The sequence below is a fragment of the Meleagris gallopavo genome, chromosome 19 (assembly GCF_905368555.1).
Source record: "Meleagris gallopavo chromosome 19, MGAL_WU_HG_1.1, whole genome shotgun sequence".
In the NCBI taxonomy this organism is placed as follows: Eukaryota; Metazoa; Chordata; class Aves; order Galliformes; family Phasianidae; genus Meleagris; species Meleagris gallopavo.
In genome coordinates this window covers 1201160-1216448 of record NC_139422.1, presented here as the reverse complement: position 1 = coordinate 1216448, position 15289 = coordinate 1201160, and the positions used below count along the sequence as shown (strand labels likewise).

The following is a 15289-nucleotide window of genomic DNA, read 5'->3' as shown; positions in this document are numbered from 1 at the left end:
TTTGGAGGTGGGGAGATGGGGCTGGACGAGGCCTTGCAGACGGCTGATGGGGGGTGAGTCCAGGTCGAACCCAGCAGTGCACTGTGGATTTCTGTGGCAGCACCTTACTGGGGGCTGTGTGCACTCTGCAGCGGGAGCAGCCAGGCTGTGTGCTGCTTGCTGTTTATTCGCGAGCATCTGCATGAGGAGCGCTGAGAGCACAGCGTCCCACAGGTTTTAAGCTCGGGAACTCCTCTGGGGCTTTGCTTCCTGCTGTGGGAAACCTGGTGCTGCAGAGCTGTGGTTGCAGAAGGTGCACAAAGTGCAGCCCACAGGCGCTGCTCCCTCGCACAGACGGATGGACACATGGACATACACACACACAGACACACAAACACAGGGACTTTTCAGTGCTTTTCACACCTCGCCAGGCTCCCAGCTGCGGCGGTTATGCTGCTAAAGTGGGAACAGTGCTGAAATTGTTGCCGGGAGCTGTGTGGGACGGCCAGAGCCTTGCTGATGGGATGCAGGTGGGGTTTGGAGCTCCTCGTTTAAATCTGTCGGTCCGGTGTCTGTGCTGTGCTGGTGCCTGGCAGCAGCTGGCGACAGCTGGGGACACCGCGAACGCCTCCGTGTCCCTCGTGTTCCCAACCAGCCCCGGCCGCAGCCACACGCAGCGGTAGCTCCTCCGAGCACCCTGCAGTGCGGGACCTGCGGGAGGTGGCCATGCCACCCCGCGTCCCCAACCATCCGTCATCCTCTGTGCACTCGGGAGCTGTGCCACGAGGGGTCAGCATCGCCCATCCCGTTTTCTCTCGGTCGCCTCCCGCTGCCCGCCGGGAGCCGGGCAGCACTGGGGCAACGCCGGTGCCGGCGGCCGCTGCCCAAACCGGTGCTGTGTTCCGACGGCAGCTTCCTGGGGCAACGGGAGCGCCGTGCACGGACGCACATCTGTCTGTCCGTACAGGGGCGGCAGCGTGGGGACGCGTGGGGGTTGGCACGGTGCGGTGCCATGGCTGTGGGTTACCCAGTGCGTCCCAACCATCCCGCAGCGGAGACGTCCCCACGGCCGTGCCCACTCCAAACTGACACTGACGCTGCCATCCCCGCGGCTCCCAGCCGTGCTGCCGGCCCCGCACAAGGGACGCAGCCCCGCACCGCCGCGTTCCCCACCGCCCTATAAATAGCGCCCGTAAATCCCCGCCGCGATGACTTTCCCCGCCGTCCCTTGAAAGGCCCCATCTCCCCGCCCTCTCCCATGCTTTTTTCCACCTTTCCTCGAGTTTCCCCAGCAACGGCGGAGCCGTCCCGAGCAGCGCTGTGCTGACACACAGCCCTCCTCACCCACACCTCATCCACGCCACGCAGCTCCGTTCTGCCCTCCCACTTCCGCGCCGTCCCGGTGCGGAGCCGCAGAGCGCAGCGCCGGGCCGGGCGTGCCGGCTGTGCTGGAGCTGCTCCGATAAACGATGCCCTTTTTTCGTGACCTCTCCAAACCGCAGCCGTTGGAGTTTCACGCCGAGATGTTGCTGGGCGTGCAGCGGCCGCACAACGGCAGCCTGCAGCGCCGGCACACCATGAAGGAGTAGGTGATGGGCGATGAGCGGGACGGGGCTCCCCGTGGCACCGCGCACCTCTGGGTGCTGCTCCCCTCCCTGCCCGCCCCTAAACCTTGATCTTCTCCTCCAGAGCCAAGGATATGAAGAACCGGCTGGGGATTTTCCGGCGGAGGAACGAGTCTCCGGGAGCCAACCCCTCCGGCAAGCTGGACAAAGTGCTCAAGTCGCTCAAGTAGGTGCTGCGGGTGGGCAGTGTGGGGCTCCGGGGGCGCGGGGTTTGGGGACGAGCTCTGTCCAGACTCGGTGCCACCTCCGGGATGCTGGGTCACCGAGCTGGGGAGGCTGTGGGCAGACAGCTCACCGAACCTGAGCTGTGTTAAATACTTTTTTCGGCTGAACGCTGCCCGGGGCTGCAGGGAGCTCCCTGCCCCGTGCCAGCGGCACAGCGGCACTCAGGACTGGAAATTTCCCTGCTTTCCCCCAGTGTTTCAACATGACACCTTCAGCTGGACAGAGGATGCTTTGGGAAACCGCTCAGCTCTGGAGGTGCTCCAGCAGCTGGGACGAGCGCTGCCCAGCCTGCGGCTTCATTGGGGCACCCGAAATTCCACAGCCCTGGGCACTGCCTGGGATTTTTCCAGTGCTGGCTCAGAGGCTGCAGCACGCACAGCCTTCCCTTTCCTCGTGTTTTCTTCCTGCCACTCTAAACGCAGAGCATTCATTCCAGCACAGCCAGCTCAGCACTGCGGGTGCCGGTGGTGCTGCAGCCACTGCAGGGTGCACAGTGATGCTGCTGCTGTTGGAAACGTTATTCCCCCGGGGCAGCTGCATGGTGGTGGGCAGCAGCTGTGGTTTTTGCAGCTTTGCTCTGCTAACAAATGCCCTTGTTTTGCAGGCCTGCACCCGAGGAAGCTCTCAAGTGGGGGGAGTCCCTGGAGAAGCTGCTGCTGCACAAATGTGAGTGTTTGCCCCTCTTGTTTTGCCTTTGCCACTGAGGAATGTCCAGGCGTGTGCATGGGAAGCAGTGTGATTTCCTAAGCTCTGGTGTCTCAGGAGAATAGAGATGGAATGGAGCATCCCAGGCTGGATGTGGCTCTGGGCAGCCTGGTCTGGTGGTTGGTAACTCTGCCTGTGGCAGGGGGGTTGGAACTGGATGATCTTTGATGTCCTTTTCAACCGAGGCCATTATGTGATTCTATGATACTTTCCTTGCACTCATTTTTCCTCTGCCGAGCTGGGGGGAGTTTTGGGGGATGGACTTTACTGCAGGAGCCAGGGAGAGGACTGTGGGAGCTCCACTGGGGAGAGAAAGGCAGGATCCCCTGACTGCCTTGTGTCTGCGGGGCAGGAGCAGCTTTGCAGCGCTCCCTTCCTTGCCTTCTCGTGCACCGCAGCTGTGCACAACACGTTGTCTGCATGTCCCTATGGGGATCCCATCTCCACCACTGCTCCCAGTCCACATTGAGCTTCTTCTTGAGAGCCCAGATGGCTGAGAACTGGGCTCTGAGCACACACGTGGTTCGTGTTCGTGCTGCCAGGCCGGGCATCACCACTGCACCGCTGCTGTTCATAGGGGATTTTTAGGGAGTGAAATGGCAGGGGTTTGGGGTTTGATAGAGATGTGTGTCTGTCCAGGAGTAGAGCTGTGTCTGTCCCCACAGATGGGCTTGCAGCCTTCAGGGCCTTCCTGCGCACCGAGTTCAGCGAGGAGAACCTGGAGTTCTGGCTGGCATGCGAGGAGTACAAAAAGATCAAATCCCAGTCCAAGATGGTCTCCAAGGCCAAGAAGATCTTTGCGGAGTACATCGCCATCCAGTCCTGCAAGGAGGTGAGGCCGGCTCCCGCTCAGAGCCAACTCTGTGCCCTGGGGCCCGTGGGGCCGCTCACAGCTCTCTCTGCCCACAGGTGAACCTGGATTCCTACACACGGGAGCACACCAAGGAGAACCTGCAGAACATCACCCGCGGCTGCTTCGACCTCGCGCAGAAGAGGATTTACGGGCTGATGGAGAAGGACTCGTACCCCCGCTTCCTCCGCTCTGACTTGTACTTGGACATCATCCACCAGAAGAAAGCCAGCTCCCCGCTGTAGGGCAACGGGGCAGACTGGGAGCTGCGTGTTTACATGGAACCGGCGGTGGGGACCTCGCTGCGACCGGCCGTGCCCCCCAGGCGTGGGGCAGTGGGGGCACCGGTGCCAAGCAGGCTGGTACTGCTCCATCGCCCCGTCCTGCCATCGCTGGTACGACGCCGTCGGGGCGGATGTCAGCCAGGAGGGGAGCTCCCGCATGACTACTGTGAACCTGAGCTGCGAGCATCACTGGATGGCGACGCTCAATCCCGACCCAGCGTGGAGGAGGAAGGCTTTTTCGCAGGGCTCTGCTTTTCCCCAGGCAGCACCGATGTGGGCATCATCCCTGGATAAAGGACTCCTGAGCTGACCCAGCCCCGCGGTGCTGCTGCGCATCTCTGCCCTGAAGCAGCCATCCCGCAGGAGCTTCTCGCTCCCCTCATTCCTGGTTTATTTATTGACCTTCTCTCGCTGGACGCATCGCTGTATTATAGGAAACCCTTGTTCCCAGTTTACAAGTGCAATAGTTGTGCGTGTCGCGGCGGAGTTCTCCCGTGGAGTGGATGCCTTCTCTTTTACGAGTGCGTGCAACATTTTCTAAGTTTGCAGGTTTTATCTGACAAAGAAAAGGAAAAAAAAAAAACAACAACAAACCAATAACGCGTTCCCTAGCAGCGCTGGGGGAGCCTGGGTGTACATATCCTGCCCTGACGACGGAGGGCTTGCTGATGGAGATAAGCAGCTCTGGGAATCGGTGCTCTCCCTACTCTGGATCACAACACTGCGTTTGGAGACGCGGGGCTGTTGCTGAACGCGGCGGAGCCGGACGGACTGCATGCGTCCGGGCGCCCAGTTTACAGTGCGAAGCATCTCTGCAGCTAGCAAAAATACATTGTCATGGTCATAGGTAAATAAAAGGAGAATGTAATTTCTTGTAGCCTTTTCTTCGTGGCATGTTTCTCCGTGCTGGTGGAGCTGGAGGAGCGTAAACATGACTAAAGATGGGAAAACCTGGTCCCACAAAATGCTGAGCTGTCTGGCATGCTGCAGCAGCTGCCAGATGCTCCTAGGTTAAAGGCTCAGGCCAGAAACACAGAATGTTTTGCCCAAAATGAGACTGTTCCCAGGGACAGCGTTTGCCGGGCCTGTGAATGAGGAAGTGCCCAAAGATATGGCTGACCTCATGTACCAGTGGGTCCCCGTGGGACACATCAAAAGGAGCAGCAAAAAGCCCAGTGTTGCTGTGCCAGGTCCTGGTTGCACTGCTTGGCTGGGAACAGCTGGGATCTGTAGGGAAAATGCTCTGTAGGGGCTGGTTCCTGTGCATTCAGTGGTTGAAATGTCTCGTGCCCATCCCTGGGGCTGCTTGTGGTCAGGGTTGGGTGGTTCATTGTGCTCATGGCATCACGGGGCCATGCAGAGCTGTTGGGTGGCTCACAAAGTCATCCATCTGTGTGGTGTGGGGGCTGCTGGCAGTGAGATGGGGATGGTGTGGCTGCCCCCTAACCCACAGGCACAGCTCCCCATGGCAGGTATAGTCCCTTCCCTGGCCAGTTGCTGGAGCTGCTGGTGCCTGATGGCTCAACACAGTGTCCTCTGAGCACTGCCAGCCTCATCTGATGTAAGGGTGCCCTCTGGTCCCTGCTGCCCAGGCAGCTTGTCCTGGCTGGTTTAAGCCCCAGCACGTGGCCCAGGATGCCTCCACAGTCCCAGGAACCACCCTGTGCCCATATCTCCTGTAGGGCAAAGGTACCTCCAAGCTGGACCCTCCTCTTCCTCCCCATCCCAAAAGCCTTCGTATCCTCTTCTTCCTTCTGGGCTTCAGGGGTCTGCATGGGGCATTTTGTGGAACCTTAAAGTGCCTTCTTGCTGCCAAGGATGCCATGAGCCATGCAGTCCCTTCCTGTGGCTGGGTGATGCCCAGGAGCACCCGGTGTCACAGCCCCGTTGGTTGAGTGCTGGATGTGAGCCTATTCCTCAGGGCAGACAGCGAGGGCTGGGGCAGCACTGGGACACGTGGGTTAGGGACCAGGTGCCAAGGTTTACATCATCAACTCCCAGCTGCCTCAGACAGTCACAGCGAGGACAGAGGTGACAGCATGCAAAAGATGGAGATGTGAGCACCTGGGATCACTCCCTGGTGAAGACAGAAATAGCCCTGCAATAGCAGTAGAAGTTTGGTTATTGCTGTAACAGAATTTATTACCAGCACGTCAGGTTGGTGTGAGTCACTCTGCAAACACTGTCCCCACGTGCTTCAGAGATGCACTGATCTCTGGGAGAAGCTGGGCTGGGGTGGGAAGTGGAGATACCAGGTGTGTGTTCTCCTGGAACTGGCACTGCCCTTTGCTTGCACATGGTGGAAAGATGCATCTCAGAAGAACCTATGGTGACACTGCAGCTTCAGCTTTGTCCTTGTTGTGCCATCACCCCAAGGCTTCATGCCCTGGTAATGAGGGATGTGGGAAACCTGGAGCAGCTGGTGGGGATGCGATGGGGGACGTCAGCTCATGGATGGGGCTGTTATCAGGTCTCCTGGTTGGGGATGGCCATGGAAAATCCTATTACCGTGCCCAACTGTGGGTTCTGTGGACATTGCTGCTGTAGGCAAATTCCCAATGGGGAAGCTGCTCCCTCCCCAAATGAGGGGATGCTGTAGCGGGCCTTATCTCAACAGATAGCAGGGATTTATCTTGGAGATAAAACCTGTGGTTGCTCAGTTGCTGATAGTCACAACTCAGCTGTGTTTGTGGTGTACAAACGGGGAAATCTGCCCTCTGCACCTTGTGGGGTGGAGCTCACTGGGACAAAGGCAGCAACAAGGCAGAGGGCCATGGGGAAATGATTTCAATGGGAAAATGGGAGCAATCATCTTGTTGGGTTCAGAAAAATGTGCAGACTGCACGGGTGAAAGAGGTGATGCTGGCTGATGAAAATGTCCTGAACTCATGGGTTTATCACTATGGCTTCCCTACACCGTTAGGGAGGTTGGGGTGATCTGAAGTCAGGTTTACCTGTTACAGGTGATGGATCCTCGCCCTTCAAACACCCCGCAGCTCAGTGCCTCATCAGCTGAGGCCTCCAGAGAAGGGTGTTGGGGTCACCTGTGATCTATGAATGAAGTTCTGAAAATGGAAATTGAAAATATTTTAGGCTGATGATGGTGGTGGACGGAGGCTTATTGGGAGAAAGCAGCAAGCCATGTGTCCACACAGCAGCACCAGTGCTGGGAATGAGGAATGCTTTGTGCTAAGCAGTGCCAGGTTGCACATGAGCCCTACTTCAGAGCTGCTCACAGCTGGGAGAACGGAGCCCTTCTCTTTATTGTGCAGAATCAGAGAAGCGTTTCCCTTTCTTACAGGTGTGCTGTGTCCCAGGATGCTCCAGAAGTGCTCAGCCTTTCTTGGGCTTCTCCAAGGCGCCCATCCTGGAGCATGAACTTAACCAAATAAACATAGCTTTCTACTGAGCAGAATAATTCCTTGGACCCCTGATTAGACAAATATTCTCAGAATAGAAACAAGGCTACTTTACAGCCATAGACTAAACATAACTCAGCAACTAGATATTGAATCTGCAGACACAAGAATTCCCCTGCCCCGGCAAAACAGCTGACCTTCTGTGCGAGCCACTTAGCTGTGCTCAGCAAGTGATGTAGGTGGGTGGAGACCACATCAAATTCCTCTTTTTTGGGTAGCTGATCTCCCTGGAAGGTGACTGGGGATCTGTTGTGGGGGCACCCGGTCTTTGATTGCCCTCATGGCAGTGGAGTCGGTCTGGGTTTGTCCTGGGACTTTTGCTTCTGCTGGGATGGGGGGCGTGCAGGGATGCATTGAAGTGGTTGTGTCCTTACCAGCTGTGACCCCGGGGGGCTCAGTGGTGTCCTTCGTGGGATGTTGTCCTGCCCAGAGGAGCAGCAAGCAGTGATGCCCACCAGGTGTATGTCCTTGCCTTGGGGCTGGGAGAACAAATGCTGCTGAGCTCCAGGGCTGGCATTCGTGGTGTCATTCCTGCAGAAATCCAGGGAAGCGAAAAAAAGAGAAAATAACACACTTCTGAAGTAAAAATAACAACAGACTCAGATGCTGTCTGTCAAGGAAGCAAAATAAGCCAGGCTGGGCTGCTGCCAGGACAGGAAATCCAGCGGCTGTGGGAGTCCCCTGGGTGCTGCTAACTCATACGGGAAGCATTGTTATAACCCTCTCTCTCATTGCTCATTCTCTGATTCTTTTCTGCATTAGGTCATTTTTACTCAGCCTGTCCAGCTCACACATTCCCCGCTGCTGGGGGAGGAAGGCCAACAACGCCGACTCTCAGCTCTCCGGCGGCGCTGGGGAGGGCAGACGGAAGGGTGAAGTACACTTCTCTTTGTAGCTGAGCAGCCCCGTGGCACGGGGAGGATCTTCTTCACAGGGTGATTCACCGCCAACATCCCTACCCCACTCCAGCAACCATTGAGTATGCATGGGGAAAGCTGGAGGTGACAAATGGGATCCCCAGCTTGCAAACTTCCAGCCCCCTTCCCTCAGTCCCAAGCTTTCATCCTTTGGCAGAGGAAGAGGAAGGTGGGAGAGGGGGAAGAGCCAGGCAGGAGCAGGTGTGGACCAGGGATGGAGTGTTTACGTGGGAACCATGTGTAAGTCATTTCTTGTCCCTTCCTGAACTAATAGGGTAATTATTTTAGAAACGTGTTTCTAATGGAAAGTTTCACGTAGGCTGTGCGTCAGCCTATTGCTGCAGCAGCTCTGTTCTCCTTAATGCCTTGCAGCATTTCTAGACAAAGAAAAGTGGGTGAAACCTCCTGCACATGGCACCAGGCACGGTGGTGACCGGTCAGACAAACCTGGCCCAGCTCCGCAGCAAACGGGCGCACGCTGTGAAGCTGATCGACAAAGCAGAACAAACACTTGTCTGCTCTTTGATGCAGCTCCAGTGCTTGTCCTCAGGTGTTTGGACTGGCGTGTCTGATTTTGTGTCCTGCCAGCTCCAAGAAGGATGTGGAAAGCTGGAGAGGTTCCTACTGAGATGAGCATAGATCTGGGGCACGGGACCTGCGTGGACAGATAGAGAAGAACTGCTCTAGTCTGGGGGCAAGGAGGCGACACTGATTTGGGAAGGATAATTACAAAAGTGATGGAATTGAAGTCTTGTTGGTAGCACCAGGTGACAAAATAAGCGGCAACAGCCACAACGTATAACAACTTTCAGGCCTTCAGGTTGGACATCAGGAAAAAATAGAGATCTCCAAAAATACAGGAGTCTCTACCGCAGGATGCAGTGAAGACTTGGCCAGACAAATTCATGGCTGATCTGATGGGTGATGATGGTTTTCCTGGTCTGAGGAGGGTTGGACTGGAGACAAACTCAGCACAACAAGGAGTCTGCCCCTTGCTTTGCTGGTGGACATGGGTGGTGTCTTCCATGACATGTGATGGAGGTGCAGAAGGCTTACGTCCTCATGAGGCCAAGCCAAGGGAAGATCTCCTTCCTTATGCCCTTTGGCCAACTCTGAAGCTGTTCGGTTCTGGCTAAAATACAAGAACTGAGTGCCAAAAATTGGACTGCTGAGAGCCTGCGTTGGGCTGTGGGTTATGACATGGAGCACAAGGTGATGTCTCTGCCCTGTCCATTGGTGGGGAGAGCTCAGCTCCACAGGAGATGACTCAAAAATTTCTATCCTTGCCTTACCCTATTTTTCAGTGCTAATTTTTAAAATCATTTTTGACCCCACCTGGCCTTAAGTTGTGCCAGGGAAGTTTTAGGTTGGATATTCGGAAAAATTTATTCTCAGAGTAATGAGATACTGGCACAGGGGGTGTAGGAGTCACCATCCCTGGGGTGTTCAAGAAGAGGAGAGATGTGGCACTGAGGGATGTGGTCAGTGGGGATGGTGGGGATGGGTTGGACTATATGATCTTACTGGTCTTTCCAACCTTAATGATTCTACAATTCTAAAGCCTGAGCAGCACCCTGATACCTTTGCAGGGACCAGACATGGGATGGGGATCCTGGGCGGCTCTTGCAAATATTGCCCAACAGGTTTCAGTTAATCTGTTTTTGAACACAAATAATTGATTTTAATTGACTAGATTATTTTTCAAGGAACAAAAAGGTAGGAAGTATGATAAGTTAATGCAGCTAATCTTTCCTAAAACAAATAGAATGGAAGGAAGTAGAATGGGAGACCTCACAAATCACATTTCAACAGAATGTCAACTTTTATAGCTAAGCCATAAAGTAGTAGTTCCTGAAGAACTAGCACAGTATTAATTAAACGAGAATTATGGACACTCTAATTACTGCAGCCTCATTACAGCCCAGGAATTGACTCAGGCAGTGAGCGTGGTGAGTTCTGCTGTACCAGCACTCATCTGCTGCCAGGTGCCTGCATGCTGGGGATGTGGTTTCCCAGGAACACTCATCATCATCGCTCTGCATGTGCTTCCCACCAGCTGATGGTCAAACCAGTGTGTTCACAGTAAATCTGGATGATGGTCATGCAGGTATTTTCAGGATGCACGGAGGCTTTGAAGTGGATGCTGACTGATATTGCACGAGGCAATCTCTTTTCTCTCCTCTTTCCCTTCCATGCAGTGATGAGGCTGAGGAGCACTTCAGAGCCACTGCTTGAAGATCCAGAGGGGTCTCATCTTAGACCTGCTGGTCCATCACTGCAGCCACATAGGCTTCAATGGCACTGGCTGCTCTGCAGAGGAGCATTTTGGAGGGATTAATGTTTGCTGGAAATGCAGTAACCTCATTTAGACATACTCTCCTTGCTCAGAGCATGCAGATCTCCACCTCTTGGTGGACTGGCATACCCTGGTGCCCCCGTCCACCTCCTCCTGCATCTTGGCCTACACACACGGGCTCTCAGCCTCCAGGATCAATCATAGAATGGCTTAGGTTGGAAGGGACCTTAAAGATCATTGAGCTCCAACCCCTGCCGTGGGCTGGGTGTTCCCCACCAGGTCAGGCTGTCCAGGGCCCCATCCGTGGCCTTGGGCTCCTCCAGGCATGGGGCAGCCACAGCTCTCTGGGCAAGGTATCAAAGTAAAGGTAAGAGCCGTCAAATCCAGTTCTCACTGTAGGACATGCAGGGGTATCACACACTGACAAACCCTCCTGGAGTGGTTTCCTATCTGGTGGATGCTCTCTAGGTGTTGGGTGGGTTGAAGACAATGCTGAAGCTTTGCCACAAGATTTGTCTTCAGACAAACATCGTCTTCATCCCTGGGAGTGCTCAAGAAATGTGGAGATGTGATACTTAGGAACATGGTTTAGTGGGCAGTACTGGTGGTAGATGGATGGTTGGACTAGATGATCTTGCAGGTCTTTTCAAGCCTTAACGATTCTATGATTCTATGACTCTATGATCATGGCCAAATTTCAAATAGAGCTCAAGGAAAGCTGCGGACATCGGGGTCAGATAGGAAAGACCCAAAGGTTCTTCTTGGTTTGGTCTCAGACTGATCCCCACTGCTTCCTCCAAGCACCCCAGCTTCAAACCCATTGCTGCATGGAGCCCCATCTGCTCTGCTCCCAAACCAGCATCCCAAAGTTCTGCCACCCCACAGCTTCATGAGGATCCTGATCATTGTGTCAGCTTCCTTCGACGCAAAGACGGGCAGAATCCTCCCCCCTTCCTCCCATGACACAGCTCCGGTGGTGATGGGCCAGGTGAGGAATGTGTTTCTTGGGGCTGGAACGTGTGCTCAGCTATTTCCAGCTGTGGCTTTTGGAAATGTTTGGTGCCTTTGCCACTTTTAGCTCTGGCGGCTGCTTTTCATTTTCTGGAAAACCTTAAAATGCTCCAGAGTGTTGGACGGGTGCTCAGCTAAAGGAAAACAGAAAACAGAAAAATACAACCCAGCCTTTTTCCAATCAAGCTACAGTGTTGGGTCAATTTTGGTGGCTTTTTTTCCTTTTTTTGGTAGGAAAAAAACGTATTTATTTTCTTCCTGGATCAGATTGGCCCCTGCCAACGCACACCCTGTTGTGCTGCGCTCCTAAAATAACTGCAGTGGTTAATGGAAATAAAGCCCTGGGAGATTCACTCATTTGTGTCTCATCAGGCTGATATGTTGCAGACCCTGCTCAGGGCTGCAGACCTCTGTGGGGCAGTTCCTGTTTGGCTCTCCAAAGCTGATGTAAATCAGACACAGCACAGGGATGGCCAACGCTCGGTTGGTGGCTGTGCACATTGTGGAGCTATGCTGGGTTCGGGGTATTTGCAGGGCTTCAGAGCCCCAACAGCCTGACCTTGGCTGTCTGCAGGGAAGGGGCATCACCACCTCTCTGTGCAACCTGTGCAGAGCCTCACTGCCCTTACTGTAAAAAACTTCTTCCTTATATCCAGTCTAAATCTCCCCTCTTATCTTTGGAAACCACTTCTCATGCTACCACAGCAGACCCCGCTATAAAGTCTGTCCCCTCCTTTCTTACAGCCCCTTCAGATACTGACAGGCCCCTCTCAGCTCTCCCCAGAGCCTCCCCTTCACCAGCCATGACACTCCATATTTGAAATCACTCAAATAGTTTTTTTTAAAACCCTTTTCACAAATCATTTCCCAATCTCCTGCTCCCTCTCTGGAAAAAAAACCAAAACCAAAAACAAAACAAAACAAAACAAAACAAAACAATCAAGAAAAACAAAACAACCCACAACAAATCCTACGAAATACAGATTCAGAACCAGCCTCTACCAGCCTCTCTGGGGTGGATGCCCTGGCTTGGGGCTGCAGGGGCTGTTGGGCATGGCTTGAATTTCTCCTGAAGGACCATGCTGCTATTGGCAGTGTGAGCTCACATCCATCACAGAGAGCCAGTTCTTTGCCCTCTGGCAGACTTATCAGTGCTTGCTCCTCATCTTGTCATGGCTGCAGCCAGGTGGGAGGGCAGCTCAGCATGGTGCAAGTTTCAGAGGGCACATGATTTATGTTTGGAGGGGTTGAGGCCAAGTACTGTCACCACAGATGCTCAAAGGCAGCAGGGCTGCTCCCCATGAGGTTGCTCAGGGGTTTATTTTGGGTGTTTGTGGGTCACTTTTTCCATCCCCTCTGGCTAGCCCGTGTGACTGGGAGCAAAAGACATGAGCTGGCTTCTTCCCCTCCTCCAAACACTGGAGAAACCCCCAAAGTGCTGGGAGGTGGCTCGGAGAGACACGACTGCCCCAGGTACGTGTGGATGTTGTGTGTTGTCATGGTCAGTTTTGATTTCCAGTACCTCCCAAATGAGGTGAAAGCCAAGCACACCACCAGGGCCTCCACACCTTGCCTTGCAGTACTGGGCCTGATTTTACCTGGTTTCTACAACTGTCCCATGCAAATACACCCTTGTGTTCTGGGAGTCCTCACCCTGAGGATGCCCAACCTCAGCACCATTGGGCTTCCTGGCTCCTCTGCTGGCCCTTCCTCACCCTGCTCTTACTCCACAGAGGCTCCTACAGCTGCTAACTGCATTGGCATGGTGAGTTTGGGATTTTTTAAGCTCGAGTCATATCAATCCAGATGTCTCAACGTGGCCAGCACTGAGGCCTTGAATACGTGGCCTCCCCCAGCAGGCTCTGGGCAGGACACTCATGCCTTTTCCCATCCTCCAGCCAAAGTCTTTGGGAGAATGGGGTGCGTGGCCAAAGGCTGGAGGGCTTGCTGTTCAGATGGGCTGAGGGCCCTCCATTTACACCCTGACCGCTCTGAAGCAGCTGTGGTCCTCCTGAGAGCAGTTTCCATTTGGGATTGGATCCAGTCTGTTGCAGTGCTGTTTCTTAGAAGTTGCCTGAGCTTCTGTTTCAGTCATTTCCTTGGCTGCTCTGCTCCTGCCTTCCAGCTCAGTTCCTGCCATGGGACTACTTTCATTTCGCACACTCTCATTTTTGCAGGCCGTGAGCTCCTCTGCTCTTGCAAAAGCTATGCAACAGGCTGGTGTGTGGGTGGGGAAAGACAACAGGGCTGGGTATGAGCCAGGAATGTGAGAGTAAATGGCTTTGCCGTGCTCTCCTCCAGCACTCTTGCTCTCAGGGTGACAAAACCCCTCCAGGATATGATGAAGGGTGACCTCACTCTGACTGCCCATCCTCTGACCCTGCCCTTGGGGTGCTTGGCCTGCGGCAGGATTCCTCCAAAGGTGGAAAAAAGCAGAGGTCGATATTGCTGTGAGGCATATCTGCTATCGCTCAGGGCTGGGAAAGGAAGGGAGTGGCAGTCCTGGTATGTCCCAATGGTGACAAGTGGCACAGCCTGCCTGGGTTCACAGGGTTTGGTGATGCAGCTCAGGAGCTCCTATTGCACCATCTCTTCCTGCACAGCTCGGTGAGGGGATGTGATGAAAGTGTCCCTTGATCCGCAGAAGGACTTTAGAGAAACCGCAGCCAGCACAGAATCATAGAATCATTATGGTTGCAAAGGTCACCTATCCAACCATCACCCCGTGCCTGTCCCCACTCTAGACCATGTCACTCAGTGTGACATCCACTCTTTTCATGAAAACCTCCAGGGATGGTGAATCCACCACTTCCCTGGGCAGAAGTATTTATCTGCTGGATGGGTCCAACTTGCATTCTACCCAGAGATCTCATGTGCATCAGAGCTGGAGAAAGAAGGTTTCTCTCTAACCAGGGTCCCTCCAAGGATCCCTCCAAAGACTCCAAAGGAGTCTGTGTTGGCTGCACCTGCACCTCCTAGGAGGACAATGCTCATCTGCTCTGCCCAAAGCAAGGTATTTCTTGGGCCAGTATGGGTGATCCTGCAAGTATTTCTATGGCATGGTGCAAAGAGAGGAACTTAGAGCATATACCAAGACACGTTTGCAAGATGGACAGGCCATGGCCTCTTCATCCCGTCCATGAAGACATTAAGCAGCCAGGGCAACCTGCTGTCCTTCCCTGCAGGAGCAATGGGAGCTTCCTAGAACATCCCTTTTGATATCCAGCGCAGGTTGGTAGGACAGAAGGTTGGCTTCCCTGCACCTAGCATTTAAGTCTTCAAATGGTGCCAGCCAGGCTCAGAGAACCAAATAATTTGGGTAGTACCTGCAGAATGAGTCAGCGCTGGGGGCAAGGACAGACCTCAGGTGAGTCCTATTGGAGGTCAGCTCCCCACCATCCCTCCATGGAAAGCCCCAGCTGGGTGCCGTTTTGCCTTAAAAAGACAAGGTGCAAGTTGGAATTGATGCAGCAGATGCTTAGCAGCAAGGCAGTGCAGGAGGTGGGTCAAAGGTAGGGGGTCCCGAGTGAGCCAGCTCAGCCTGCTGACAGCCTGCGTGGGGGCATGGTGCCCTGTGGGGTCTGTAGTGAATGGGGATTTGCAAACCTTCCTTGGGTGTTTCTTCCCAAGGGAGGGGAGTCTTTCTTTTTGTGGGATCTGAAAGACTGTTTCTTCATTGGGTTGAAGAGACTTCATGGACCAAGTAGAGAACAGCAACTTGGCTGGTAGGTTGGAAGAGATGGGGACAGGAATTTTCTCAGCTGTAGACTGAACCTGAAGGTAAATTGTGGTGAGCCCAGGGCCTCATTTGCCTGCAGCCACATCTGTTTGCCATCTGTTTCCAGGCAGCTGGACCTGAGGGTTGGTCTTGGCTGAGGCACAGAGCTCTGCTCTGCAGGGTCCCCTTCAAAGCAATGATACTTGGGTGGGGAGCCAGCAAATGGCCTTGGAGGTTGGTTCCCCATCTGCCCTAAGGAT

At 54.3% G+C, this 15289-nt stretch overlaps 1 protein-coding gene across 9 annotated transcripts in view; it reads left to right on the top strand.

Annotated features, from left to right (window-relative positions):
* The window catches only part of RGS3 (regulator of G protein signaling 3), an 87602-nt gene extending 83066 nt beyond the window's left edge, over nt 1–4536 (top strand). For 8 of the 9 annotated variants that reach the window (XM_031556141.2, XM_085239337.1, XM_019621344.3 and 5 more), the window contains 4 exons: nt 1669–1770; nt 2434–2495; nt 3200–3366; nt 3444–4536. In XM_031556141.2, the coding sequence (XP_031412001.2) occupies nt 1669–1770; nt 2434–2495; nt 3200–3366; nt 3444–3629 (517 nt within the window). In that variant the 3' untranslated portion in view covers nt 3630–4536. Of the gene's footprint in view, nt 1–24; nt 1565–1668; nt 1771–2433; nt 2496–3199; nt 3367–3443 lie in introns of those variants that run through there. The other variant, XM_010720731.4, reaches the window with a different exon arrangement.
* Nucleotides 4537–15289: the final 10753 nt, after the last annotated feature.